General features: G+C 53.5%; 2 protein-coding genes across 4 annotated transcripts in view; one reads left to right on the plus strand and one right to left on the minus strand.

Annotated features, from left to right (window-relative positions):
• Positions 1–16033, plus strand: part of LOC106830631 (cadherin-23) — a 76378-nt gene extending 60345 nt beyond the window's left edge. For 2 of the 3 annotated variants that reach the window (XM_044756749.2, XM_070489743.1), the window contains 20 exons: positions 27–251; positions 830–999; positions 1224–1361; positions 2368–2487; positions 4214–4391; positions 4537–4748; positions 6712–6903; positions 7057–7170; positions 7860–7989; positions 8092–8343; positions 8422–8583; positions 10235–10491; positions 10866–10963; positions 11385–11505; positions 11588–11667; positions 11803–11843; positions 12017–12077; positions 12568–12697; positions 12890–13012; positions 14396–16033. In XM_044756749.2, coding sequence (XP_044612684.2) covers positions 27–251; positions 830–999; positions 1224–1361; positions 2368–2487; positions 4214–4391; positions 4537–4748; positions 6712–6903; positions 7057–7170; positions 7860–7989; positions 8092–8343; positions 8422–8583; positions 10235–10491; positions 10866–10963; positions 11385–11505; positions 11588–11667; positions 11803–11843; positions 12017–12077; positions 12568–12697; positions 12890–13012; positions 14396–14722 — 3131 coding nt within the window. In that variant the 3' untranslated portion in view covers positions 14723–16033. Of the gene's footprint in view, positions 1–26; positions 252–829; positions 1000–1223; positions 1362–2367; positions 2488–4213; positions 4392–4536; positions 4749–6711; positions 6904–7056; positions 7171–7859; positions 7990–8091; positions 8344–8421; positions 8584–10234; positions 10492–10865; positions 10964–11384; positions 11506–11587; positions 11668–11802; positions 11844–12016; positions 12078–12567; positions 12698–12889; positions 13013–13424; positions 13530–14395 lie in introns of all 3 variants that reach the window. The other variant, XM_070489753.1, reaches the window with a different exon arrangement.
• PSAP (prosaposin) overlaps positions 15784–25697 on the minus strand; it is a 30189-nt gene continuing 20275 nt past the window's right edge. The window contains exons 7-14 of the mRNA XM_014840288.3: positions 25383–25439; positions 21361–21492; positions 19654–19746; positions 19137–19323; positions 18895–19052; positions 18524–18604; positions 18105–18212; positions 15784–16899 (exon numbers count right to left, since the gene is read on the minus strand). Coding sequence (XP_014695774.2) covers positions 16864–16899; positions 18105–18212; positions 18524–18604; positions 18895–19052; positions 19137–19323; positions 19654–19746; positions 21361–21492; positions 25383–25439 — 852 coding nt within the window. The 3' untranslated portion in view covers positions 15784–16863. The remainder of the gene's footprint in view (positions 16900–18104; positions 18213–18523; positions 18605–18894; positions 19053–19136; positions 19324–19653; positions 19747–21360; positions 21493–25382; positions 25440–25697) is intronic.

The raw sequence follows: 25697 nt of genomic DNA on the forward strand, positions 1-25697 counted from the left end.
ACCCTCAACCCCTGCCTCCAACCCAGCCAAGCTGACAGTCAACATCCTGGACGTCAATGACAATACACCCCAGTTCAAGCCCTTCGGGATCACCTACTACACAGAGCGGATCCTGGAGGGGGCCACCCTGGGCACCACACTCATCGCTGTGGCAGCTGTGGACCCTGACAAGGGCCTCAATGGGCTGATCACCTACACGCTGCTGGACCTGATGCCCCCAGGCTACGTCCAGCTGGAAGACTCCTCAGCAGGTAGGTGGGAAATCTGCCAGAGGAGGGTTGGGGAACATGTGTCTGTATCTACTTGGCCTCCAAGAGGGACCATGGCCTGCTGCTCACCCTCCAATTGGGGCCCCACCATGGCCCTTTAGGGGGCTGGGCCAGATCCAATATGGCCAACATTCCAGTCACTCCCAGATGCCCAAACCAGAGGAAGGGACAGAGCGCCTAGTCCCAGGTTGGGATGGAAGCCCCCTTTGAGGTCTGCTGGAAACTTGGGATACTCCACCATCTCCGTCACCCAGGCTCCCACTATTAGTATCACCGAGGGAACAAGAAGGCCAAGAGAGCAGAGTCTCAGAGGAGGTCCTGCTTGTTGGTGTTCATCCCTTTGACTTGCAAAAAGCTTTCTCACCCCTCCAGTAAGGAGAACAGCTGGATGCCAGTTGCTCTCAGCCCTCTGGCCTGCCACTGGGCAGTGCTGCCTGGCCACCCTCCTTCTTCAAGGGACCATACCTGCCCTCAGAACTCAAGATCCTTCTCTTCATACTTTGGAGATCTTCCATGAGTGAGGAGTGACCAAAATGGCAGTGGTTGTCTCTGTGTCTTAGGGAAGGTCATTGCCAACCGGACGGTGGACTATGAGGAAGTGCACTGGCTCAACTTTACAGTGAGGGCCTCAGACAATGGGTCCCCACCCCGGGCAGCTGAGATCCCTGTCTACCTGGAGATTGTGGACATCAATGACAACAACCCCATTTTTGATCAGCCCTCCTACCAGGTGGGTGACCAGGCCAACAGGTTGGGTCCAGGAGCTGTGCCCATTCCTTGGGGCCTTTGGGCATCCTCCGCTCCCACTCTGCCAGCCTCTAAGCCCCATGGGAGTGACCAGCCCATGAGCAGCTTCATGTCCTGGGTTCTCAGCATCAGTGAGTTCCTAGGGCAGGGGCGTAGACTCTAGGACTGACTGGGGTCTACTTTCTCTCCCTGCCCACTGGGCTCCAGGAGGCCGTCTTTGAGGATGTGCCTGTGGGCACAGTCATCCTGACAGTCACTGCTACTGATGCCGACTCAGGCAACTTTGCCCTCGTTGAGTACAGCCTCGGGGATGGAGAGGGCAAGTTTGCCATCAACCCCGTTACGGTAAGCGGGTGATGGAGGGCCTGGGTTTGGGGAGTGGGAAGGGCCCAGGGTCATAGGCTGAGAAGCCACCAAAAATATTGTAGTCATCCCCCTGTGGTCATCTGGGTCTTGCCACCTGGACATCTGTAGCCGCAGAGGCTTTTTAGCCAAGTCAGCAAGCCCTGTTCTCAGAGCCCCAGACATCCTGTAGACTGTGGCCTTTCTATCCCAGCAGACATGGAAGGAAGTGGCCAAAGTCTTTTGGTACTAGCCCTTTGTGGGACAAAAATTTCTGAGATGTGTCCTCACCAGACTAGAAAACTTGATTCAAGTCCATGTGACTGCTTTTTGAAACTGTGAAAAGAGAGGCATAGGAAGCTCTGCAGAAAGTGAGCACAGTGTTTGAGCACCTACTGTATACATGGCCCTTTACTCGGTGCTGGGAGAGGGAAGCAGCCCCTACACGTGCATCCCCCAAGCTCCCATGAGTCCCAGACTTGCGGGAGAGCAGACTCAAGAGGAAAGATGGGTGATGATTTCAAATGTCTGCAAATTGGTTCAGAGCTGCTGTTTTCAGTACAGAGAGAGAGAGAGCCCTGTGGCCTGCAAGTGGCTAGCCAGGTGGGGCCTTCCCCAGTTGCTGGACTGGAACTGGACTTTCCTTCCCCCTGCCTCTGCCTGCCCACATTCCCCTGCACCCTGCCCTTGCAGCAGGGTTCTGTCCTCCTGCTTGGTATGAACAGTCAGATATGCTCCTGGCCTGGCACTGTGAACAGCGAATATTTATAGAGTACTACTGTATATATACCTGGTCAGGTCCAGCCTGACTGTTCATCGATCTCCAGGTGGACTGGGGTAGTGAGGGCAAGAAGAGCCACTAGAATGAGAGCTCCGTGGGGCAGGAGCTGTTGTCCCTTCTGTTCAGTGCTGTGTCTCCTGAGCCCAGAACACTGTCTTGCATGTAGTAGATGCTCAATAAACACCTGTTGAATTGATGAAGGCCCTGACACCACCCTCCCCTGACTAGGGTGACATCTATGTGCTGTCCTCTCTGGACCGGGAGAAGAAGGACCACTATATCCTGACTGCCTTGGCCAAAGACAACCCTGGGGATGCAGCCAGCAACCGACGAGAAAATTCAGTGCAGGTGAGGGGCACCAGCCTGGGCCAGGGACACTGGGGACTGGGTTGTGGAGGCAGCAAGCGGAGCCTTTAGAGAATGACTGCTCAGAAGGGGATCAGAGCCACCCAATCCCCTCAGAGACATGGTGGCAGGAAGGAGAAGGGAAGGCTTGGCTGAATGGGTCACAATGGCTGCAGCTTAAGAGGATAGGGACTCTCTAGGAGAAATCTCTTGTGTGAAACCCCTGCTAAGGCAGCTAAACATACCTGGGAGTAACGCAGATAAAGCCTGGGGCTCCCCACTGCCCAGTGTGTCCATGGTGCCCCCGTGAAAGAAACACAGTCCAGCAGCCAAACGTAATGATAAAGCAATTTTTTATTTATGTCTCTTAAAGAACGTTAGTGAGGGTTCAAATTCACAACCCCATTCCCATTCCAGTGCTAGCATCCACCCAGTTGCTCTGAGGCCAGCGTCCACCTTCTAAGCTCTATCTTCATTTCTATCTGGTCCCACACCTTGAGGCTTTGCTTGCTCTTTCTTTCTTCCCCCTTCTTTCTGCCTTCTCCAGCCCTGTCTTTCTGCCAATTCTTCTACTTCTCTCAATAACCTAACCATCCAAATAAACTCTCCCAAAGGGCAGAGAGGTGAGAGTCTGGGTGGGCAAAGACAACTTCTCTTTAGGAGGGAGGGGGAGGCGGTGGGAGCACTCACACATATCTGACTCCTGTCCCTGTCACACAGACATGTGCTGTGTTGGGAAAAGCACAGTATTTGGAGTCAGAAGACTGAGGTTCCATGAGCTGAGCACACCGCATTTGTCATGTAACCTCTCTGAGCCTCAGGTGTCAAGTCTGCCGGGGGTAGGGGGCAGAGGAGTAATGATGACCTCTCCTTCCTAGGGCGGCGGTGAGTCAGGAAGGTGGGGGGTTGGAATGTGCTTTGTGCACTGAAAAGCATTCTTAAGATTGCTGCTGTGAAGGGCTCTGATGAGGGTGCAGGCAGGCAGGGCCACAGCAGCCAGGGAAAAAAGGCTCCCTGGCCTCGTGTGTCTGTAGGACCTGCCCTGGGCTGTCGGGTCAGCCAAGAGAGCTAATTGCCAGACCATCCACAAATCCCAGTCAAGAGGGGGCCTTTGGGAGTGGAGGAATCACAGTCCTGCATTAAGGTCCAGCGATTAGAGTCAGATGTATAGGGCCACTGTGGGAAGGAGCAAAGGACACAGAGTAGGAGGTCCCTGCTTCAGGACCAGGACACAGATGACCTGTGACCCGCAGTACTAGTTGCTGAGCATTTCCTTGGGCCAGGCACTGCACATGTACCATCCCGCTCCAGCATGCACCACCCCGCTCTAGCATGCACCACCCCGCTCCAGCATGCACCACCCCGCTCCAGCATGCACCACCCCGCTCCAGCATGCACCACCCCGCTCCAGCATGCACCACCCCGCTCCAGCATGCACCACCCCGCTCCAGCATGCACCACCCCGCTCCAGCATGCACCACCCCGCTCCAGCATGCACCACCCCGCTCTAGCATACACCACCGCAGGTGAGCCTCACAAGCCTGGAGAGAGAAGATACTGTTGTCCCCAGTGTACAGCTCAGGAAACTGAGGCTCAGGGAATTAAATAAATCGTTTGAGGTCAGACTCCAACAGTGAGCACTATCCACTCTGGCTTATTCCTTTGTGACCTGGTCGCTTGAAGTAGCCCGGAGTATGCTCCTGACCTTTGACCTCAACCTCCCCTCCAGGTGGTGATCCAGGTACTGGACATCAATGACTGCCGGCCACAGTTCTCCAAACCCCAGTTCAGCGCTAGCGTGTATGAGAATGAGCCAGCAGGTACCTCAGTCATCACCATGATGGCCACAGACCAGGATGAGGGCTCCAATGGGGAGTTGGCCTACTCACTGGAGGGCCCTGGAGTGGGTACGTAGCCTGCTCCCCACCCATGAAGCCTTGGGCATGGGAGGGATAGACTGCCATGCCCGCAGCCCCAGGCCAGGAGGGGGAGGAGGGATGGGAAGGATGTCTCAGCCGGAGCCATGCCCTGCTTTCCTTCCCCACCTGCCAGAGGCCTTCTACGTGGACATAGACTCAGGCCTGGTGACCACAAAGCGGCCACTGCAGTCCTACGAAAGGTTCAACCTGACCGTGGTGGCCACGGATGGTGGACAGCCCCCACTCTGGGGCACCACTATGCTCCTGGTGGAGGTCATCGACGTCAATGACAACCGCCCCATCTTCGTGCGCCCACCCAACGGCACCATCCTCCACATCAGAGAGGTACTGCTGTCCCCTGGGGCCTCCTGCCCACCAACATCCCCCTTCCAATAGCCAGCCCACTTCTTCATCCTGCAGTCACGCCTGGGAGAGTGAAAGGGCCCCCATTGTGAAACTGAGGCCAGAGTAGGGGTCAGACTTGCTCAGTGCCACACAAGGTAGTACTGAACAGTGATTAGTAATTTGGGCTGTGCCAGCAAAAGGTCTTGGGTTCAAGCCTAACTCTATCACTTACCAGCCCAATAACTTTGAGCAAGTGACTTCTCTGAGTCTGCTTTTTCATCTGCAAAACGGGACTAATAATAATAGATGCCCCATCTCTTGCTCCTAGATGTCTGCCAAGGACAGTCTCCCCAGAAACCCACTTCCCCCAGACCTGTCTCAAAATAAACACACACGCCCCTTCTGTCTGTCGTTCCTGCTGATACCAGTGTGGAGACAGCCTGGGAGCTGAGTATGTGCATACATCAAAATAAGAAACCAGGGGAAGTGGCTGAGCTCTGGAATCTCTCCAATTCTTCTTTCATTCCTTGCCCTAAAGTGCCTTGTAAAGATAGGAAAGAGCGCCTTTGTCTCCTCTCCCTCGTTCCTCTCAGCACCCAGGCCCCAAATGCTCCTTGGTGGTACAGTAGGGGTGTCTCCCACTTGTTCTTTGCTCCCCAAACTTCAGCGTATCTCTGCAGCTCAGAATATCAGCGTTAAGTCCTTGTTGTCACTCTCTCTCCTCTTTGAGGTCCCGTGGGAGAAATTTCTCCCATGGCTGCGCTCTAGGAAACACTGCGTCTTTCCCTTGTGGTTTGTTTTCACCTGTGTCTATTCCAGTGATTGGTGGTCCTCTTTGCTTTGCCCACTAGGGAGCTCAAGAGGGGTCAGCTCACTTTGAATGATCCTGCAGAGACTTAGCACACACACCTTGCCTCCCACCTCTTAAGTGTCCATCTTCTTGCCAACCATTTTTATTATTTACCCTCATTTTTTTTAACTTGTTCACTCATTATAATTTATACATTCTTGTAAGCTGCCTCAAATCTTTTCTGTGGAATGCGGCAGCATATAATTTAATAATAATCTAGTAGTTTTCCACGCCAAAGGCCCCACTTACTGAGTTTTCCCCTTCAAGGGCTCCGTATCTCCCAAACAACCAGCATTTGCTAAGTAATTATCTATTTGTCATCTCACTTTCTATTAATTAGATATAACTGCCATTTGGAGTTTCTGATTGTCATGATCAATAAGATAAACAGTGAAACCATGCTGAGCTGATAATTTTTCAACTAAAAGCAGAGAAACTTGCTCTTTTTCTTGTGTCCTGGGCGGCCTTATCATGGGTCAATGGATGAGTCAGTTAGATTTTTTGATATCTACTTAACTCAAATCTGCTTAACTCAAGGGATTTAGGAGGCTGAGGCTTAGAGAGGTGAAATGACTTGTCCAGGTCACACTGTGAACTAGTAACAGAGTAGAACCCAGGTGTTCGTCTTTATCCACCATGCCACCCCACCTGCCTCCCCCACTTTCAGGTACCCCATGGGGTGGATGGTGGTACTTTGGGATACCCAGAGCTCCTGTGATTAGGGTAGCAGACAGCAAGACAGACCCGGCAACAGAGGGTGTATGTGGCCTCAGTTTTTGGATCTCCCTTCTCTCTTCTAAACCTCAGCATGCAATGGGATCGGCGGGAGGGGCGATCACCCTGAGAGATTTTGGAGCGTGGTGCACCCCAGGCTGGACCATCAGTAGGCGGTGGCTTTGGCTGGTGGTGGGGTGAGGGGATGTTCTAGCAGATACTCAGACTCCAGCAGAGTCCAGCCAAGTAGGCAGGCATTTCCTAAGGATGCTGGAAGGCGGCAAGGACATTCTGCTACGAAGGAGAAAGGACAACAACTCCATCCCGGCCTGGGAGCTGGGATTCTCTCAGATGCTCCATGAGCCTTCTTGCCATTTCCCACCCCCGCCCCCCTCCCAGGAGATCCCGCTGCGCTCCAATGTGTACGAAGTCTACGCCACAGACAAGGACGAGGGCCTCAACGGGGCCGTGCGCTACAGCTTTCTGAAGACGGCGGGCAACCGGGACTGGGAGTACTTCACCATCGACCCAATTAGCGGCCTCATCCAGACCGCGCAGCGCCTGGACCGCGAGAAGCAGGCGGTGTACAGCGTAAGGGGGCGGGGCCCGGCGCGAGGAGCGGGGGCCGAGGGCGGGGCTTTCCCCTGGGCGTCGGGCCACCACCTGCCTGCCCACCTAGAATGTTTACGAAAGTGGTGACCTGGGGCCCTCAGTCTCGTCCTTTGATTGCACTCCTGCCTTCAGCTTATCCTGGTGGCCAGTGACCTGGGCCAGCCGGTGCCATACGAGACGATGCAGCCACTGCAGGTGGCCCTGGAGGACATCGACGACAATGAACCCCTCTTCGTGAGGCCTCCGGTGAGCTCACCCATCCCTTGCGCCAGTCATGCCCACACAGGGACTCTCTGCCTGCAAGCACACACGTGCACAGGTTCCCCTGTGCACCCTTTGCCATGTACACACGTGGTTGCACACAGAAACCTGCATACACTTCACAGCACAAATATTTGTTGAGCAGCTACTATTTCAGTGCATTACTCGGCAGACAAAAATGCCTGGCTCCTGGAGCTGAGCTTCTCCCAAGTGCTCACACTGCCCCCAGGAAGTGCTGCTTTTTTGAGCTGGGGCTGAGCTCGGCATGTGGACTCAGACTCTCTGACTGGGTGTTTTTTCCTTCTTGTGTGCACGTGGGATGTGATGCTCCCTGGAGACTGTGAGTGTGAGTGTGTGTGCACATGTACGTGCATATGAGAGAGCGTCAGCCCTAATCCAAACATCCATTCAGGTGCTGGATACTTCAGAGAACATGCCAAGCCCAGCCCAGCCCCCAGGGAGGGTGTCAGTGGGCAACACTCTCTGAGGGCACAGCTAGCATCTCCCAGGCTCTGCCCTGGCTCCCTTGAGGTTACAGCAGTTCTGCTCACCCCACAAGGCATGAGCAATAAACTCCCTCAGCACCCGTAAAAGTACTGCCTAGAGCCTTCTGGCAGAAGCTGGAAGGGCCTTCCCTTGGCCTCCCCTGAAGACATCCTCCTCCCCCCTTGCAGAAAGGCAGCCCCCAGTACCAGCTGTTGACAGTGCCTGAGCACTCCCCACATGGCACCCTCGTGGGCAACGTGACAGGCGCCGTGGACGCAGATGAAGGCCCCAATGCCATCGTGTACTACTTCATCGCAGGTGGGGCCTAATGGGGCTGGTGTCCTACCTACCCTGGGGCTGGAGATGACCTAAATGTGCTCTGGCCTGCCCTCTCACCCTGTGCCACGGTCCCACCTTCAGCCGGCAACGAAGAGAAGAACTTCCATCTGCATCCCGATGGGCGTCTGCTTGTGCTGCGGGACCTGGACAGGGAGCGTGAAGCCGTCTTCTCCTTCGTTGTCAAGGCTTCAAGCAATCGCAGCTGGACACTTCCCCGTGGGCCTTCCCCAGCCCTCGACCTGGTCACTGACCTCACCCTGCAGGAGGTGCGCGTTGTACTAGAGGACATCAATGACCAGCCGCCACGCTTCACCAAGGCTGAGTACACTGCAGGTGCAGGGACTGGAGCCTGGGCGCAGGGTGTGGGGTGGCCCTGCCCTACCACTTAGACCTGCTTTCCCATTCCTGCAGGAGTGGCCACTGATGCAAAGGTGGGCTCGGAGTTGATCCAGGTCCTGGCCCTGGATGCAGACATTGGCAACAACAGCCTGGTCTTCTACAGCATCCTGGCCATCCACTACTTCCGGGCCCTTGCCAACGACTCTGAGGACATGGGCCAGGTTTTCACCATGGGTAGGGGCCTGGTCACAGATGAGTGGCCTCCACCCAAGACCTCCCTCTGTCACTGCATGGACTGTAGTCAGGAGGAGATGGGGTCTGTGTGGACACCACAGAGTATGGGTGGCCAGCCAGCCAGCATGTCAGTCCTTCCATTCATCCACCCATCCATCCATCATTCATCTAGCTGACCAGCCAGCAATCATTTCTCTTTTCATTCGTCCACCTCTTCATCTCTCCATCTACCCATCCACTTCCTTCTTTTCTTTCTTCCTTCTTCCCATCTCTTCATCCATCCATTATTTATCCATGCATCTACCCACCCATTCATCCATCCGTCTACCCATTCACCTATGCATGCATGCATCTATCCATCCGTCCATCCTTCCTCTCATTCATTCATCCATCCATCCATCCACACATCTACCCATCTGTCCATCCGTCCATCTTCCCATTCTCCTTCCCATCGATCCACCTATCTTTCCATTTGTGCACCTCATCCTCCCCTGGTTCAGGCATTGTGCTGGGCACTGGGGAACCAGAATTCAAAAAGCACACTTGTCAGTACAAGTGTGCATTTGCCTGTGTAAATGACTGCACCTCTCTGGGTCAGGTTCTAGAAAGTGTCCCGGTGGGTATCCCGTTACCTTACTTCCAGCCCCAGTCCCTTCTACACTCCTCCGTGTCTACAGGAGCCAATCCAAACTCCTTGGCCTAGCGCTCAAGGTTCGCCAGGTCTTCCTCCTAATCCCTCTTTCTGGTTCCACAGTCCCCTACTATCCTTAAGGGCCCTGTGCCCAGCCAAGCTGAACTACTCACCATTCCTTCAGCCTGCTCTGCACCATCCTCCCCTGGGCCTTTGATCCGTTTGTCTTCACTTCCTGGGACACCATCTTGCCCTTCACCTCTGCCTTCAGATATGCTCCTTCTCAACCATCCTTCAAAATCTAGTTCATACGCTACCTCTTCCAGTCATACAACCAGACACCATCGCTTTGACCTCTGAGCTCCCATTGCTCTTATTGTAAGAAACTAAAGCACAGAGAGGCTATGTAGCTTACTAAAGGTCACACAGCTAGAAAGTGGCAGATTTTGAACCCAGGTCTACTGTCTTCTAAGAGAAGACTGTGCTGTACCTCCTCTGGTCATCTCTCTACTATGATTGTGAAATTCTGAAGTACGTGTGTGTGAAAGAGAGACATACAGACACTCAGGGGGCTCAGAAGTGTCCCGTAGTATCCCAACATGGGACAGCAGAGTCCCATACTCGTCATCCTTGGACCAGAGCAGCCCACAGTTGTGTTTTGTTTAATATGCAGTGTTTAAATTAAAACGTGGGTCAATAGTTATAGATCAGGAGATTTCACTAGAAATCTCTAGAAAAGGTGCAGGTTCTGGCAGCACGGGCTGCACTCTCCCATGACAATAATCAGCCAAGCTGAAGCCTGCGCTGCTGCCCCTTCAGATGGACATTCACGTCACTTATTCCCACTCCTCTGTCATCTTTGCTTTGCTGGGCTCTGTAGGCATCTGTGTCCCGAGTTGCTGCAGGCCCATGCTGCCTCCCCTCCACGAATCCACCTGCCCCTGGCTCTTGCCCCTTCCGGGGGATTTGGGGGTGGTGGGTGGCCCCTGAGCTGCACCAGCCTGTGGGCTCTTCCTGCAGGGAGCATGGATGGCATCCTGCGCACCTTCGACCTCTTCATGGCCTACAGCCCTGGCTACTTTGTGGTGGACATTGTGGCCCGGGACCTGGCAGGCCATAATGACACGGCTGTCATCGGCATCTACATCCTGAGGGATGACCAGCGTGTCAAGATCGTCATTAATGAGATCCCCGACCGTGTGCGTGACTTTGAGGAGGAATTTATCCGCCTGCTCTCCAACATCACTGGTGCCATTGTCAACACAGATGACGTGCAGGTGCCCCATGGAAGCCACTTGGGGCTAGGGGCAGTGGAGGGAGAAGGGGGACCAGGCCACAAGGAGGGACAGGACATTGTAGAGACGTCAGGGGCATGAAAGGGGGTATGTGCCCCGGCAATCATTTCCTAGCTGTGTGGCCTTGGGAAAGTCCTTCCAGGTCTCTGGCCCCCAGTTTCCTCATCTGTAAAATGGAGCAAAGAACGGTGCCGGGCCCAGTGTTGTGAAGCGATTGGCATCGTGCTCAGTCCTCAGCAAGCATTCACTAGTGATAGTTATTGTAGAGCAGGGCAGCAGGGGCTCCCAGAAGAGGCCTGCCCATCCCATGGCATCCTTTGCTCCTGTCACACCCCATGATGCCCCTTCTTGCCTAGTTCCACGTGGACAAGAAGGGTCGAGTGAACTTCGCACAGACAGAGCTGCTCATCCACGTGGTGAACCGTGAGACCAACCGCATCCTGGATGTGGACCGGTGGGTAGGGTCTGTGCTCAGACTGCGAGTCTGCCTCCCTGCCCTGGAGTGGGGAGGGGACCCACCAAAGGGGGCACAGACAACACCTTCAGGCCTGAGGTGTGGGGCTCTCCCCCAGAGGTGGGCAGGGCTAGTAGAGAGAACAGTTTGGAAGTATGAGCAGAGCTCCACCGGTCTGCCTTACTCTCCCCATCGTAAAATGAGAGATTACACTGATTGTGAGATCAAACGGGTCCTGTATGAAGGGAGGGTAGCCCTGTAAGATACAAAGCTACTGAGCCGCATGGACTTTAACCTTGCAAGGCTTGTGGGGGGGTGGACTTTGGGGGTCCAAAGTAGGAGCTGGGCAGACTGGCCTGAGTGTGGCAAGCTCTCGGGGCATGGCCGAGGAGGGCAGCTGAGGCCCCTGCCCTTCGCCCAGGGTGATCCAGATGATTGACGAGAACAAGGAACAGCTGCGGAATCTGTTCCGGAACTACAACGTCCTGGATGTGCAGCCTGCCATCTCTGTCCGGCTGCCCGACGACATGTCTGCCCTGCAGGTACAGCTGGTGGCACCCACGCCCACAGCCCCCACACTGCCACAGGTGCTCTCGCCCACTCATGCCTGGCCGTTTCCCCCAGATGGTGATCATTGTCCTGGCCATTCTCCTGTTCCTGGCTGCCATGCTCTTCATCCTCATGAACTGGTACTACAGGACCATGTGAGTGACACTACCCCCTGCCCTGACATTAGCTGACTGGCCTGCTCCTACAGACACAGGCAGGAGGGCCACTGGGCCCTGAGATGCCAGCCCAGCCCCAGCTTCCCTTACCAGCTCCTTTCTGTTTCTCTCCAGACACAAGAGGAAGCTCAAAGCCATTGTGGCTGGCTCGGCGGGTGAGTGAGGGCTGTGATGGGTGGGGAGGAGAGAGGGCAGGAGGAGCCCCTGGGGGCCTAGAGTGACTGCCCAGGCCTCATAAGGCTGGCTCAGGCCCTGGGTTGGGCCCAGGCTCCCCCAGCCCCAGCAGGGTGTACCCCTCCCCTCCATACCCCAACCCTTCTCCCTGCAGGGAATCGTGGCTTCATTGACATCATGGACATGCCCAACACCAACAAGTATTCTTTTGACGGGTGAGTAGGGTACCCAAGCCCTGCCTGGTGCGCTTTGGTGGGGCCTGCCGAGGACCCAGCTGGGATGAAATCCCTGCTGTCTCCCAAGCAATGAAAGAACAGAGTGGCTGAAACCTGGGGCCTGGGCGCCCCCTGGTGGCCAGCCACCCATCTCCACCTTCAGAAACTGTGTCATTGAGCTGGGCTCCCCAGCTGTGAAGGGTCCCCAAGTTCCAGGGGGGCACAGACTTTGGTCACCAGGTACCGAGTGAGGCCTCTGCACCAAAGCTGAGTGAGACTGACATGTCCTGTCGTGGTTCTAGCGGGATCCTAGGGGGGAGGACACAGGTACCACGGGCAAGGGGCCTGCTTCTCATGGCCCAGAACCCCCAGTCCCATGAAAGGCACTACCGTGAAAGGCCAAGGAAATGGGCAGGGGTTAGGGGTGAGGCTGCGAGGGCTCAGTCCACTGAAGTCTCCCTCCTCACCCCACCCTGCTCCCCACCTGCAGGGCCAATCCCGTGTGGCTGGATCCTTTCTGCCGAAACCTGGAGCTGGCCGCCCAGGCCGAGCACGAGGACGACCTGCCGGAGAACCTGAGTGAGATCGCCGACCTGTGGAACAGCCCCACCCGCACCCACGTGAGCACGGGCCAGGGCCAGAGGCAGGGGTGGGCAATCATGAGGGACGGGATGGAGGCAGGGTAGGTCTTCACCACCCCTGGCCAAGGAGCTGGGTTCTTTGGGAGGTGGTCCACTACTGTGTGTGCACGCGTGTGCATGCACGCATGTGTGCATGCTACCTCTGTTCCAGCTAATGTCCCCTCTCCCTAGGGAACTTTTGGGCGTGAACCAGCAGCGGTCAAGCCTGACGACGACCGGTACCTGCGGGCAGCCATCCAGGAGTATGACAACATTGCCAAGCTGGGCCAGATCATTCGAGAGGGGCCCATCAAGGTGAGCCCTCCATAGGGGCGCCTGCACCCAGACCGCTGGCTGAGCCTGGACCCACTCCAGGGGATCTAAGGGTGGGGGAGGATCCTGGACAACAGTTTTCTCAACCTCTAGGCTCAGTTAAACCTGCCCTCCACTGGGGCAAGAACACCAGGGCAGAAAGAGGGGCCAGGGCCCCAGGCTGAGGAGCTGCTTCAGCCTGCAGTGGCCTCGAGGCCAGGGCTCCAGCATGAGCTCACATGGGTTCTGGCTGGCCGCTGTCACTAGGCTCTGGTCCTGATCCTCCACCCTAGGATCAGACACCTGGGCATCCTAGACTCCCAGAGTCACCTTCCATCATTCCCATCCAAGTTAGTGAGGGGTGGGGCAAGCAGGGGAGGGCCTTGGTGGGGGGTTAACCCTCTCCCTCCCCCAGGGCTCGCTGCTGAAGGTGGTCCTGGAGGATTACCTGCGGCTCAAAAAGCTCTTTGCACAACGGATGGTGCAAAAAGCTGCCTCCTGCCACTCCTCCATCTCCGAGGTAGCTGGGCGGGCCGGGAGCTGTGTGCCGTGCCCCAGCCCTGGGGGTGCTGTCTCTCTCTCTCTCTCTCTCTCACTCTCCTGCTGCCCTTATCCCTCTCAGTCTCTGGAGCTCAACAGCCAGGGCCAAAGACAGCAACAGGTGGGCATCCAGGAAGTCAGGCAGCAGGCTCCGCAGTGGGCTTTCTCAGGGATGGGGTGGGCACCAAGGCAGTGTTTCTCAGACTTGAGGAAGCCCAAAAGGGTATCTCTGAGGGGTAATGTCACTTTAAGAAACTGGCTGTAGAGCCAAATAGGTGTACATATGTTTGTTTACCTGCAGTGATTATGCCAACACTTTAAAAAGTCAGACTTTATCTAAAAACCCAGATTTCCAGCTGGGCCAACAATCCCAACTAGAATAGGCTAAGCTGAATAGTTCCACACAGGACAAAAGCTCCATTTGTAAGTCTCCGCTACACCCCATTAATCTCCTCCAACATCACCTGGGGACACGTTCTACCTGGCCACAATTAGAGTTGACCCAGATTGAGGCCAACTTGGCAACAAACCCAGGTACTCAATTACATCACAGGCTCTTTATAGATCAAATAGAGAAAAAGATTCTCATAGGAAGCCTATACTCCAGAGAACACATCTGTAGCACCTTAAGTATCTTGTTTCCCTTAGCACCCAGTTTGAGAAACACTGTCAAGAGGATGGACAGGTCTGCTGTGGGGCAAGCCTAGGGTTCCCTGTATGCAGTAGGGAGGAAAGAGGTGCACAGCAGGCGTGACCCTGGGGCGACCATCTGCACACCCCTTGAGCATGGCCTTGAGCATGTGGGGGGGACATCTCTGAGCCACTGGGGGTCATGGCCTCTTGCAGCTGATCCCGACTGAGCTGGAGGAGGAGCCAGGAGAGTGCAGCCCTGGCCAGGGCAGCCTGCGCTTCTGCCACAAGCCACCGACAGAGCTCAAGGGGCCGGATGGGATCCACATGGTGCATGGCAGCACGGGCACGCTGCTGGCCACTGACCTCAACAGCCTGCCCGAGGATGACCAGAAGGGCCTGGGTCGCTCGCTGGAGACCCTGACGGCCGCTGAGGCCAGCGCCTTCGAGCGCAACGCCCGCACAGAGTCCGCCAAATCCACGCCCCTGCACAAGCTTCGCGATGTCATCATGGAGAGTCCCCTGGAGATCACTGAGTTATGATGAGATTGGGGGGGGGGGGGGCTTGCTGATGTGAGCAGGGCCTGTTCCCGGCCCCCAGGGCAAAGGCAGGGCAGGACCGAGGGTGTGGGCCCCTCCCCAGGCCAGCCCTGGGTGTCCGACCTTGGGTTGGCCCGGCAGCAGCGGCCTGCATCAGCTGCTCAGTTTCCACTTTTGCCCAACGCTCATTCAGCATCTGATCTCTACCTTCATAAAATTTTGTTATTTTTTTAAGAAAACCAAACAAAAATGTTAAGTGTCTAAGGACAAGGTAAGGGGGGTCACTGAGGGCCCAGGAGTCTGAGGACGAACTCAGCCCAGGCTGAGCTGGAAGAAGCCAAGGAGACCCTCTTCCCCTCCCCGCCCCCGTACACTGTCGTCCCATCCCGTCCCCCACACAGCGCAGCAGCCCAGCAGCGGGGAGGGGGTGCTGGGCTCGACTCCTCAACTTCAGTTCAAGTCCCAGTGCGTTTCTGCCACATCCCTGGCTGGACACCCAGGTGGGGACAGTAAGTGATCCCTGCCTCCTCACATGGACAAGATCAATGTCAGCGAACTGAGTTCTTTGCAGATCACTGGCTTCCCAAATGTGCCCAGCTCATAAAGAGAAATGACTGATGTTCCCTTGGGTTTTGAATGTCACGTGTTCGTGTGTATTCCTTTTTTTAAACTAAGTTATTCCCTCAATTTTTTTCCCCTTGGTTTTGTTTAACTGGTACTCACTGAACGTTTCTGTAAGGGTCTGAATTTTAAAAAGAAAAGCAACTCACAGGAACCAGCAATATGCTCCAACTCTGGTAAACTACCCATGTGGCTGGCCCGGCCGCGGGAGGGTGAAAGGCAGGGTAGATCTGGGCCCAGCCTTCCGGTGCTCCCCTGACCCACTGCTGGCCCTGGGTCTCTCAGGGAGAAGAACCAGGTGGGATTTTCTTTACCCACTTCACTTTCTTTGTCTGGCCAAGAGGGGCCATAGGAATGCTGGGCACTTACGGGCCCACGGCCTCGGAGCTAATCAAAATCCAAACTCTTCTGGCTGAGGTGGCACAGAAACACTCAGGCCCAGGTCTGGCTGACAGATTTTATTGTTAAATCACAGAAACTTTAGTGCAAAACAAACAAAATCATTAAGTCTTACAGCAACTGCGTCTCGTTGTTTCCTGGCAACCAGAAGTGGAACAGAAGATGGAGCCAAACAGGAGAAGCAGCAGAGTGGCAGCCACGGTCCCCAGAGAGCAGGCCCGCCACCCGGTAGCCAGGGGCTCATGACGTGTCATCCACATTTACTAAAGGTCAAAAAGAACATCTACGAAACGAGGGTCAGAGGGGAGGGGACTGACTGCCCAGAGCAATGGTGGGCAGCAGCGCAGAGACACAGCAGGGCCTCAGCAGCCAGGTGGACACAAGAGCAAGCATGAGGTGGTCACCGCTGTCCCAAACGCTCACACACAAGCCAGGCCCACAGGACCTCCACAGAGCGCCAGCAGGTTACAGTCAGGCAGACTGCCCCCTCCTCCCCACACCCACACAACCCCAATGAGGAGGCAGCAGGAAAGACACAGGAAAGCGGAATCAAAGGCTGACCCAGGGACAGAGAACCCCAGCCCCACCCAGGTCTCCTGAGTAGCTGCTTCCAAAACCTCTACTGCAGTGAGAACTATGCTGCTTAAAAATCCTGAATGTTCTGAGCCTCTAATCTTTCATATAAAACAGCCTTTGTTTTGCTTCTTTGTACAGCAGCCAACAGGCCCAGGAAGGAGAGGGCCCTCCTTAGGGTAGGTGGAGGCCTCCGAACAAGGCCCCAGCCAAGAGGATGGACGGCCTCTGTCAAGCAGCTCTGGCTCATGCCAGCAGCCAGAGCCCCCTCTCCTCCTCCAGGTAACCACCATGCAAGAGCAGACTGACAGACCTCCAGTACACAGTATGTCATCATCTGTCTAGCAGAGAAAAGGGACACTGAGGCAGCTATGTCAGCGGCAGGCCTGGTGCCTCCTGCGCTGACAGCAATGCTACAATAAGGGAGATGATAAATGGAGTGAGGGAAAGGGGGTCCTATTTTTATAACAAAGTCAACAGAGCTGTGTTCGTTCCCCCAGACACACAAGTAGGAAAAGATGCTGCAGTTTCTCCAAGATGGAACATTCCTTCTAGTTCCACACGTGACGTTTGCAATGCTCGACAGCCTGACAGGAGAGAAGAAACTGGGTTTAGTCTTCAGATGACAAACTCCATTCCTGGCCCAATAGTGCGTGAGACATCACCCAAAACGGGGACCTGTTATCTTGTCTTACATAGGAGGGATGGCAGCAATCGCTGAAGACCCAGGACAGTACCTCTTTTAAAACCAGGGAGTATGTGACCATCATTCTGGGGCGTCACAAGGCAGGAGTCCTGAGCAGCAGAGGCAAGCACTCCTGTGTTCTGCAAATGAGCACCCACGCAGGTGGGGCCCAGGACCCTTTGCCCCGTTACACGCCTGGGGCCAGCATGCAGCTGGTAAGCTGTACAGAGGCCCCCAAGACGGAACTGCTCACCCGAGAGTCAGAGGTACGCACCAGCTCGCGCTTGAGAAATGGACCCAGGGCACATTTGCCCAGGACAGCAGCAGAAACCTATTCCACCACTGACCATGCTGTGGGCGGGAGTGGGGGTGATGGTGCAGATGGGCTGGGGCCTGGCTGGAGGAAAGAGCTGGACAGGGCAGGGTGGGCCTCGCCACCCCTCCCTGCCAGTGGCCCAAGATAATGCAACCTCTCTGACATGGCACAGTGAGGCCCCACTGGTCACAAGGAACCCCCATGAGGAAGAAAAAGTTACGCAAAGGAACATTAAGTAACGGAAGCAGCTTGTCTAAACATCCCCAACCCAGGAAAGCAGTGTGGGTCACCCAACTGATGGCTGCCCAGCTAGGAGAATGCCACAGCACTCTGGGGCTGCTGATGAGGTGCCAACTCTCAGGGCTGTTCAAGAAGAGCTCTGCTTGGCCCCAGGTGAAGATTCAGGCCAGGCTCCAGCCAGGGCTGATGTAACCCGAGGGGGCAGCAGGACTTGTGTGAATGGGGACAATGAATCCAAGAGGCCTTGTGTAATCCCTGGGGCGACCTTGTGCAAATCTGACCCTGTCACAAGGGAAATGAAGGCAAAACCAAGAAGCAAAGAGTGCTAGAGAATATCCAGCCTCCCCCTCACACCTCAGAGAAAAATGGAGTTAGCCCTGCCTATGCTGGGCAGCCACAAGTAAGCCTAATTGCCTCTCTGGGCCTCAGTTTTTTCCCTGACATTAAGACAAGGTAGAAGGCCAATCACTGAGGCTCCTATTAAAGCAGGATTTTCAGGCAAGGTGCCCAGCTGGCAAGGTAGGCCTGAGGAGCAGATGCTCACTACTCACATTACACTGGGTTGCTGACTCCATGTTCTGGCACCAGTAGCTTGGGCCCCAGACACACTTCTCAGTTCCCAAAAGAGGCTTATGGGCTGTGGGGCAGGCTCCAATTTTCTATATGGTGAAAAAAGGGCAAAAGAAGAGGGAAGAATTAGATCCACTCAACTAATCCTTTTCAAAACTGAGATTATCAGCTGCTAGAAGAACCAGCTAGATCAGAGCTCTGACACGCACTTTCAGAAACAATTAGGGTTGCTAAGTCAAGTGGTGGGGCCTAAAAGCCTGGCTCTCTGTCTTCTTGGCTCTCCCGCATGCATGCCAGAGACTCTGCCCCACGGTCAAACATCTCAGAGGACCCCTGGAGGGGCCATGCAGCTCCCCCAGGCTGCAGCGCCCGAGAGCCCGCCCTGCCCAGCAGAACTTACCAAGCACACGAAGGACGGCTCCATCACCTCCACCAGGATTTCCACCAGCACGGGCTCGTACTCAGTCACAAACTGATCACACTGTGGAGTAAACAGGTACGGGTCCAGGTCCAGGTGTGCCCAAGCAGAGTGGAGACATAAGCAGGGGCGCTGGACATGTTCTTCTATAAGAAGCCCGGACAGTGCCAACTCGGCGGGCCCAGGGCCTCCCTTCCCAAATGCCCCACCACCTACCCTGGATTCCATGCCTGGAGGCAGAAATGGTTGGTTTTCCCTCAAAACTTCAGTCAGGGGTGCAATCAATGAGCTACCCAGCCTCAGCATTCCCTAAGCAGGTCTGACATTCTGGCCAAAAGCAGCCCAGGGCGTACCTGCTTCTGGTATGGCTCAGGCAGGAAGCTGCAGCCTTTCTCAAGAGCAGCCAGGATCTGCTCCTTTGTGCTGTTTTTCTCCAGGTTGCGGTCCAAATAGCTAACCAGCCTCTTGCACACCTCACAGAAGCCACCGTCCTTCAGCTGAGCCACGTGTGCTACACAAGCAAGCACAGGCTCAGTGCTGGCAGGTACCCCCAAACCCAAGGGGGGCCAGCCAGCCTCACCCCCACCAGGCTCACCAGTCAGTGCAGGCAGCTCCTGGGAGGAGCAGAGATGGATCAATCTGCACACTAATTCAGGGCTCGCCTCCTGCAAGAGGAGTGACAGGATGGAGCTGCCGTAAGTGTCCACCACCTCTTGGCACTCCTCAGATAAGGATTTGGGCAATTTTGAGCAAACTTTATCCAAAGTGCGAAGTATTTCTTCCTGAAACACAAGACAAGAGGATCACATGAGAAGATGGGAAGGTGGAAGAGATTCGAAAATACTAATATGACCAGGAACCCAGCCAACAGCAAAGTGGTGTTTTCTCCCCCAAAAGACTGGAGCTACAGAGCAGGGCAAAGTGGCCACCTCTGGCCCCAGCCTGGAGGGATCCACTGGTGGGAAGTGGCTGTACAGATTCCCAGGCTGGTGTCCAACACCAGCAAGAGCCAAGCCCACCTCTTCTGTGGGTTCTCCCGCCAGGCTGTTCTGGCTCAACAGACAGGAGAGCTCCCCTCTGCCAGGAGGGCAGCATTCTGGAAATGCACATACCTCGGTCCTGTTGTCGATCAGCTTGACCACCTCCTTCACCAGTAACTCACACACCTCGCAGTAAACATCTGCCTTCGCCTGGACCAGGTCCTTCTGTGAAGGGGGAAAAGGAGAACACTTAAATGCTGAGACTCTCACCTCACCCGTTCCTTGGTCCTGCTCCTTGACAGGAGAGGGAACACTGAGGCCAGGGACAGGTTAGCATCACACAAACGGCCACTTCCTACTGAATTCAAAATAATGTGTGGTTTCCTCCTGTGTCCAAGTTCCAGGCCCTCCTGCTTTTATTTGGTGGAGACCTGTCCCTTTCCCCAATCCTCTACCTCCACCCCCTCCTCCCGCCACAGCCCACCAAAACCCAGGAACGTACACTTAGGAGACACAAGCAGTGAAAGCATCTCTCCGCCCACAAAGAGCTGTCCATATGATGGTGTGTTTGGCCACAACCATTTCACCATCCAGCGTTCGTTTTGGGGAGGCGGATGGGGAGCAGGAGCAGAGAGAGGATTCACGATCCACTATCTAGAACACGGAGTTTTAAACACATTTCAGGCTGCTTTTGAGTTTCAGGTCTCAGCACCTGAGAGTGCTATTCTAGAGCCTACTTTAATGAAGTAATATTGTTGACTAGAACCTGCTGTGACAGTGGAAACATTCTCTCTCTCTCTGCTGTCCAATACAGCAGCCACTAGCCACGTGTGTCTATTGAGCACTTGAAATGTAGCTAATTTACCAAGGAACTGAACTTTTAAATGTTTAATTTTATTTAAATTTAAGTAGTCATATGTGGCTAGAGTACAAGCTATAACTCTCCTTCATTTTCTCTGGCCATTAATTCAGTCAGCAAGGTGGGCCAGGGCCTATGAGCATCTCAGTGGGGGGGGGGGGGGGGGGCGAGGCACCAGTGTTTCCCCAACTCCATCGGATGCTTAACCCTTCCTTCCTGTGGTCCACACGCTGCGAGAAGACAGTAAAAGGAGATGAGGCAGCTGAAGGTCAAGTGACAAGGGGATGAGACAGCTGGAGGTCAAGTGACAAGGGGATGAGACAGCTGGAGGTCAAGTGACATGTGAAGTTCTGGAACAAGTGAATGCATGAGCCATGTGATAAGACCTCACATGGGCCGGGCCCCCCAGGAACACCAGGACAATTATGTTCGCCACTGTAGGTGAACTGCTGTAGGCCTCAACCTCTAAAACACTGCCTAACCCATAAGATGTGCTGAAGACAAACTCATTATGGAATGAAGGAGGATCTGTACCAAGTGAAGGGTGCTAGGGAAAAAAGACACCCGTGCACACACAGGCAGCACACCCAGAGAAGCTTCTGCACACCTGGGGATGTGCTAGGAATATCAAGTTTGTACCACGGCCATTTGTGGGCCACAGAAAGCACACTGGTAAAGGTCAGGTTGGAGCCAGGTACTGAAAAATGGTCTTGAATGGCAGGCTAAATTTGTGGACTTGATCCCACGAGAACTTGGGTTTCTAACCAAGGGAATCACTGCGCTGGGGCGGGGGGCGGGGGGTGGGGTGGAGGTGCTGCTGCATTAGTATAGGGAATACCATAAACTAATGGTCTCAAACTCAAATACCTTTAGGAACCAGGCAGGGAAACAAAAAGGTGTGTGCCTCGCAGGATGTGACACACATGGAGAGGCAGGGTGTCAGAGAGTCCGGGTCAGTACAAAACAATGACACCAGGTACCTTAATGGGCTCCACCAGTTCCAGGGCAGGGATGACGTTCTCCGAGACCACTTTGCCAGGGATCAGAGTCTGCAGGGGCATCTCCTTCACCTCGTCACAGAACCCAACCAGTCCACAAATCTCCTTGGGTTGCTGAAGAGAGCACAGAAAAAGCAGTCAGATGCAGGCCTGCAGCCACCACCCCTCAGGACCACTCTCTACACACAAAGGTTGGGGTGCTGGAGGAGCACCCTGGTCCCAGTGTCAAGGCTGACTGCCCCCCAGACAGGCAAAGAGTCTGTATTAAATCTAAAGGGGCTCATGCAAATGCAGGTGTACCCGTTTCACGTTGGGGAAGAGGCCACACAAAGCTCTGAAGGGAGATCAGACAGAACCACTGTCTCTGCTCCAACCAGGAAGCACGCCGGGGCAGTAAACGGCCCGGCATCTCTGACAGGCAGTCAGATCGCCTCCAAGGACGCCCGGCCTGCTCGAGAACCTGTTTTTCGGCTGAGCTGGTTCATTCTCAGTAGGAAGTAAGCTATATGTTCTTTCTAGAGGAGGAACTACTATGCCCATAAACTAACAGAAAGCCAAAAGTGTTAGAAATAAAACCACACCGGATCTTTCAGTGGCAGGACCATTTAAAAGGATGCATTAAGGGGAAATGTTGGCTTTTTTAAAAACCACATTCTATGTTCACAATTGCACACAGGACACACAAAAACCCAATCTCCCAAACTGACGAATCCTTTCAAGTCCCACAGTCTCTAGATAGATCCCCTTTCCATCCAGACACCAAACCACAGAGAACTAGATAGTCTGGACAACATCTTGACCATTTCACTATGATGGCCAAGAGCAAGAAAAGTATACATGCTTTGTGTAAACCAAATGCAACCAGGAACTAGCCCTGGCCTAATGGCTTTTCCCTCCCACCACCAAGCCATAAAGCAGCAGAAACAGGATGCTAAAGATGAGACCTGTTAAGGGAAGAGAGTTAGACCATGGCTACAGTTCATCTTGTTCACTACTGAGAGGGCTCTAGAATTAAATAAGGTTGGAAAGCATATACTAAGAATATGCTTTGGCACGCTTTAAGAACAGGGGAAAATCAGAATGGGGCCAAAGATACAGCAAGCTTTTTAGAAAAAAGACAAAGATTCAGGAGGTGTGTGGCTGCTTTGTCTCAGATCAGCTTTGTTCTATAACTCCTTGAGACGGCCTAGGTAAAAATTCAGATATTTCAGCCAAAGTCCTCTCCCATTAGACTTCAAAATACCTTTGAAAATTGTGAACTCTAATCCTAGAGACAGATGCCAGTGCTCAGAGGGGGCAATGTCAGGACAGCTCCAAAAGGGCACTGGCTCAGTAAGTACAGTCCGGGGCTTAGTCCCCATATTATGCCACCAACAGCCTGGCTCTGGAGCCATCTGATCGATCTGACTCCAAGACCCCCAGGACCCCATCACCCAGAGGGGCAAAAGCCACAATCAAGAGATTGTTTCCAACTCTCTGGATCCAACAGACAGGGGAACAGTCTGCTCGCTATTTGCAAATGACTTGCTCATGCAGCAGAAGCATTTCTGGGGTTATGAAAAACAGGACTAAAGACATGCAATGCTCTCTCGAGTCATGACAGAAACAAGGTGTCCCACCGGAAGTCAGGTCTACACTGAAGGAAGCTGAGGCATATCTCCAGGGCCACCCATGGTTCCCCATCATCATACTGGTGGCCTGCACGTGGTCGGCTAGGCACTGATTTTGACCAGAGTACAAGGCTCTGCTAGCTCATTTTCTGGCCCCCTGAAGGGGAGATGAGATCCCCCCCGCCAACACCTCAAGTGCTGAATCACAGGGGAGAGACGCAGAAGCTCCCCCGCCAACCATATTTATTAACAGAGAGGGACCCTGCCCTTTGCTCTCATTCCTTGTATCTGTCAGAGCTGATCATGCCATACACAAGAGGTGAGCAAAGAACTACGAGAAGCAGCAGACCGCTACTACAAGCAAATTCCCATCACATACCTGATCCTGCTGTTGAACAAAAAAACAGGAAATCGGAGATGAAAATAAGAGAAAGGAAAGGACACAACAGTTAAGAAAAAATTAAAATAACAATAATCAAGCAGTTAACCAGGTGTAAGGATGTCACCAGAAGTTTAAGGGAAATGCCCTTTCAGTCACATGTCAGCAACCTACCTTGTTCCTACCATTGTGTGTACAAGGGGGCCCTGAGAGCTACCCGGGCCCTCGGGGGACAGACCACACTGCCCAGCTTGTGTGTGCTCCATTCCCATGTCCCTGACACACCAAATCATGCTCAAAACACTGGGCAGCAGGTCCCCAGAAAACGCCACATTATGAACAGCTCTCCATCCTCAAAAGCCTAACCTCAAAATGTTGACAACCCTCGGGTTGGTGATGAGCAGCAAAATGGAACAAGACACAGGGCTGCCCAAACTAGGGGTGTGTGTTATAATATAAAATATACCCAGAGGGGTCAGGGATCCCGAACCACACTCTCCACTGCCCAGGTTCAGGCAATCCACACCCAGGTGGTCAAATGTCAGCCTGGTGGGCTGGTTTGACAGTATATCAAAAGCCTTGCCCTTTGATTCAGCAATCCCAGTTTTACCTATACTAAAGGAAAAAACAGAGAAGTGCCTATGTATCTATTTGACCGTAAAGATGTTCATCGTGCTTTTTATCTCAAGGGCAAACATGAAAATGAGCTAAACATCCAGCCATGGGAGATTGGTAACATAAATTATGTTTTATCCACACAGTGAATAGTATGCAGCCACTTAAAAATCATTTGTACAAGAATATTTAATGACCAATACATTTTTAGACAAAAATGCAAACTACAAAGTTTGAAATACTATATAAAATCTGACCCCACTGATATTTTTTAAAACCCCAATAGATTTTTGATTTGGTAAGTAAATTCCATGTTTTCAAAAAATGTCTATGCAGTATAATTTTTATAACAAGAAAACTATTTTTTTAGTTAGCTATGAGCAATCACGTAACCAGATAAAGTCACGTCAAAGGTTTATTTGTCCCCAGTCTAGCTGCACACCTTTGTAAGCTGCTTTTAAACTGTTTTTAGAACAAGGTAGGGTATGAATAATGATCCCAAATAAACTCTCTTGTGCCTGGATGGAGTCCTTGAGCACTCAGAGTGGGGACAAAGAGTAAATAAATCTTTTAGGTTTTGCAGACCGTAAGGTCTCATCTCTGCTGCTGTAGCACAAACCACGCAGCCCCGTGTTCCAATGAGACCTTACAAAAACAGGTAGTGGGCTATCGTTTGCTGACCCGATTAGAGAACAAACTCAAGGACTGGAGGCCAATCTCAATGTAGTCAGAAAGTCAGCAGTGACAGAGAGAAAAATTTGCAACCTAGTCCTCAACTCCTGCAAATTAGATCTCAGGAGGCCAGTGCATGTGCCCCATGTAAGAATGCCTCCCGTCCACCTGCTCTGTACAGTACTTTTCTGCACGGAGCCAGCTATCTCACTTCACAGATCACTATTTTCTGCCTCCAATGATGAAGGAATGCCCCTACCACGTGGAGGCATCAGAAGCAGGTGCAGGTGTTACAGCTAACACTGCTGCAGGGCGCAGGACCAACTCTGGGAGGCGGGATTCTCCCATTCTCAGAACTCAGGCTGCAACACAGCAGTTCTCAGGCCTGGCCTAGCTACAAAGCAGACTATTCCCACGGTCCCAGGGTGAAAGCCAGATACTAGGAATCTGATAGCCAGCTCACATCTGCACAGGCAGAGAGAAGCCAGGAAGCCACTAGGGCAGTCCTGGGCTCAGGCTGCTTCAGCCTTCCCTCCAGCTGAGGAAGGCAAAGGGGAGGCACTGAGTTACAGGTGGAGAGTCTGCAGGTCACAGAGGGATCATTCTGGCCCTATTCAGTACTCAAAGGGAAAAAAGAGAAACTAAATCATATAATTTTCAAAATTCCTGGAAATCACCAAGCTTGAGACAAAGAAAAATGCTAACAAGGAGCATCCCCTGCGACCTACCATATGCATCATCATTTGGACGGCAATTTCAGAATACTGGTTGATATAGTTCTTGCACTGGGGAGAGAGAAAGAGACTGTTAGTGAAAGTCACTGCTGCAATCACACACCAAAGACCCAGCACTCCCAAGAGGGTCAACAGGAGGTCATCAGGCAAGTTTCCAAGAGAAGAGTCCTGTATGTGTCGGCTCTGGGCAAGTTTTAGTAAGATAAAAATGGCGATCTGACTATTCTATACCTTATAGGAAAACGTGTGCAAAAGGTATCTTGAAAAGGTTTTCCTCGGGCTGGCCCAGTGGCATAGCGGTTAAACTCG

This window comes from Equus asinus, chromosome 2, assembly GCF_041296235.1.
Source record: "Equus asinus isolate D_3611 breed Donkey chromosome 2, EquAss-T2T_v2, whole genome shotgun sequence".
Taxonomy (NCBI): domain Eukaryota; kingdom Metazoa; phylum Chordata; class Mammalia; order Perissodactyla; family Equidae; genus Equus; species Equus asinus.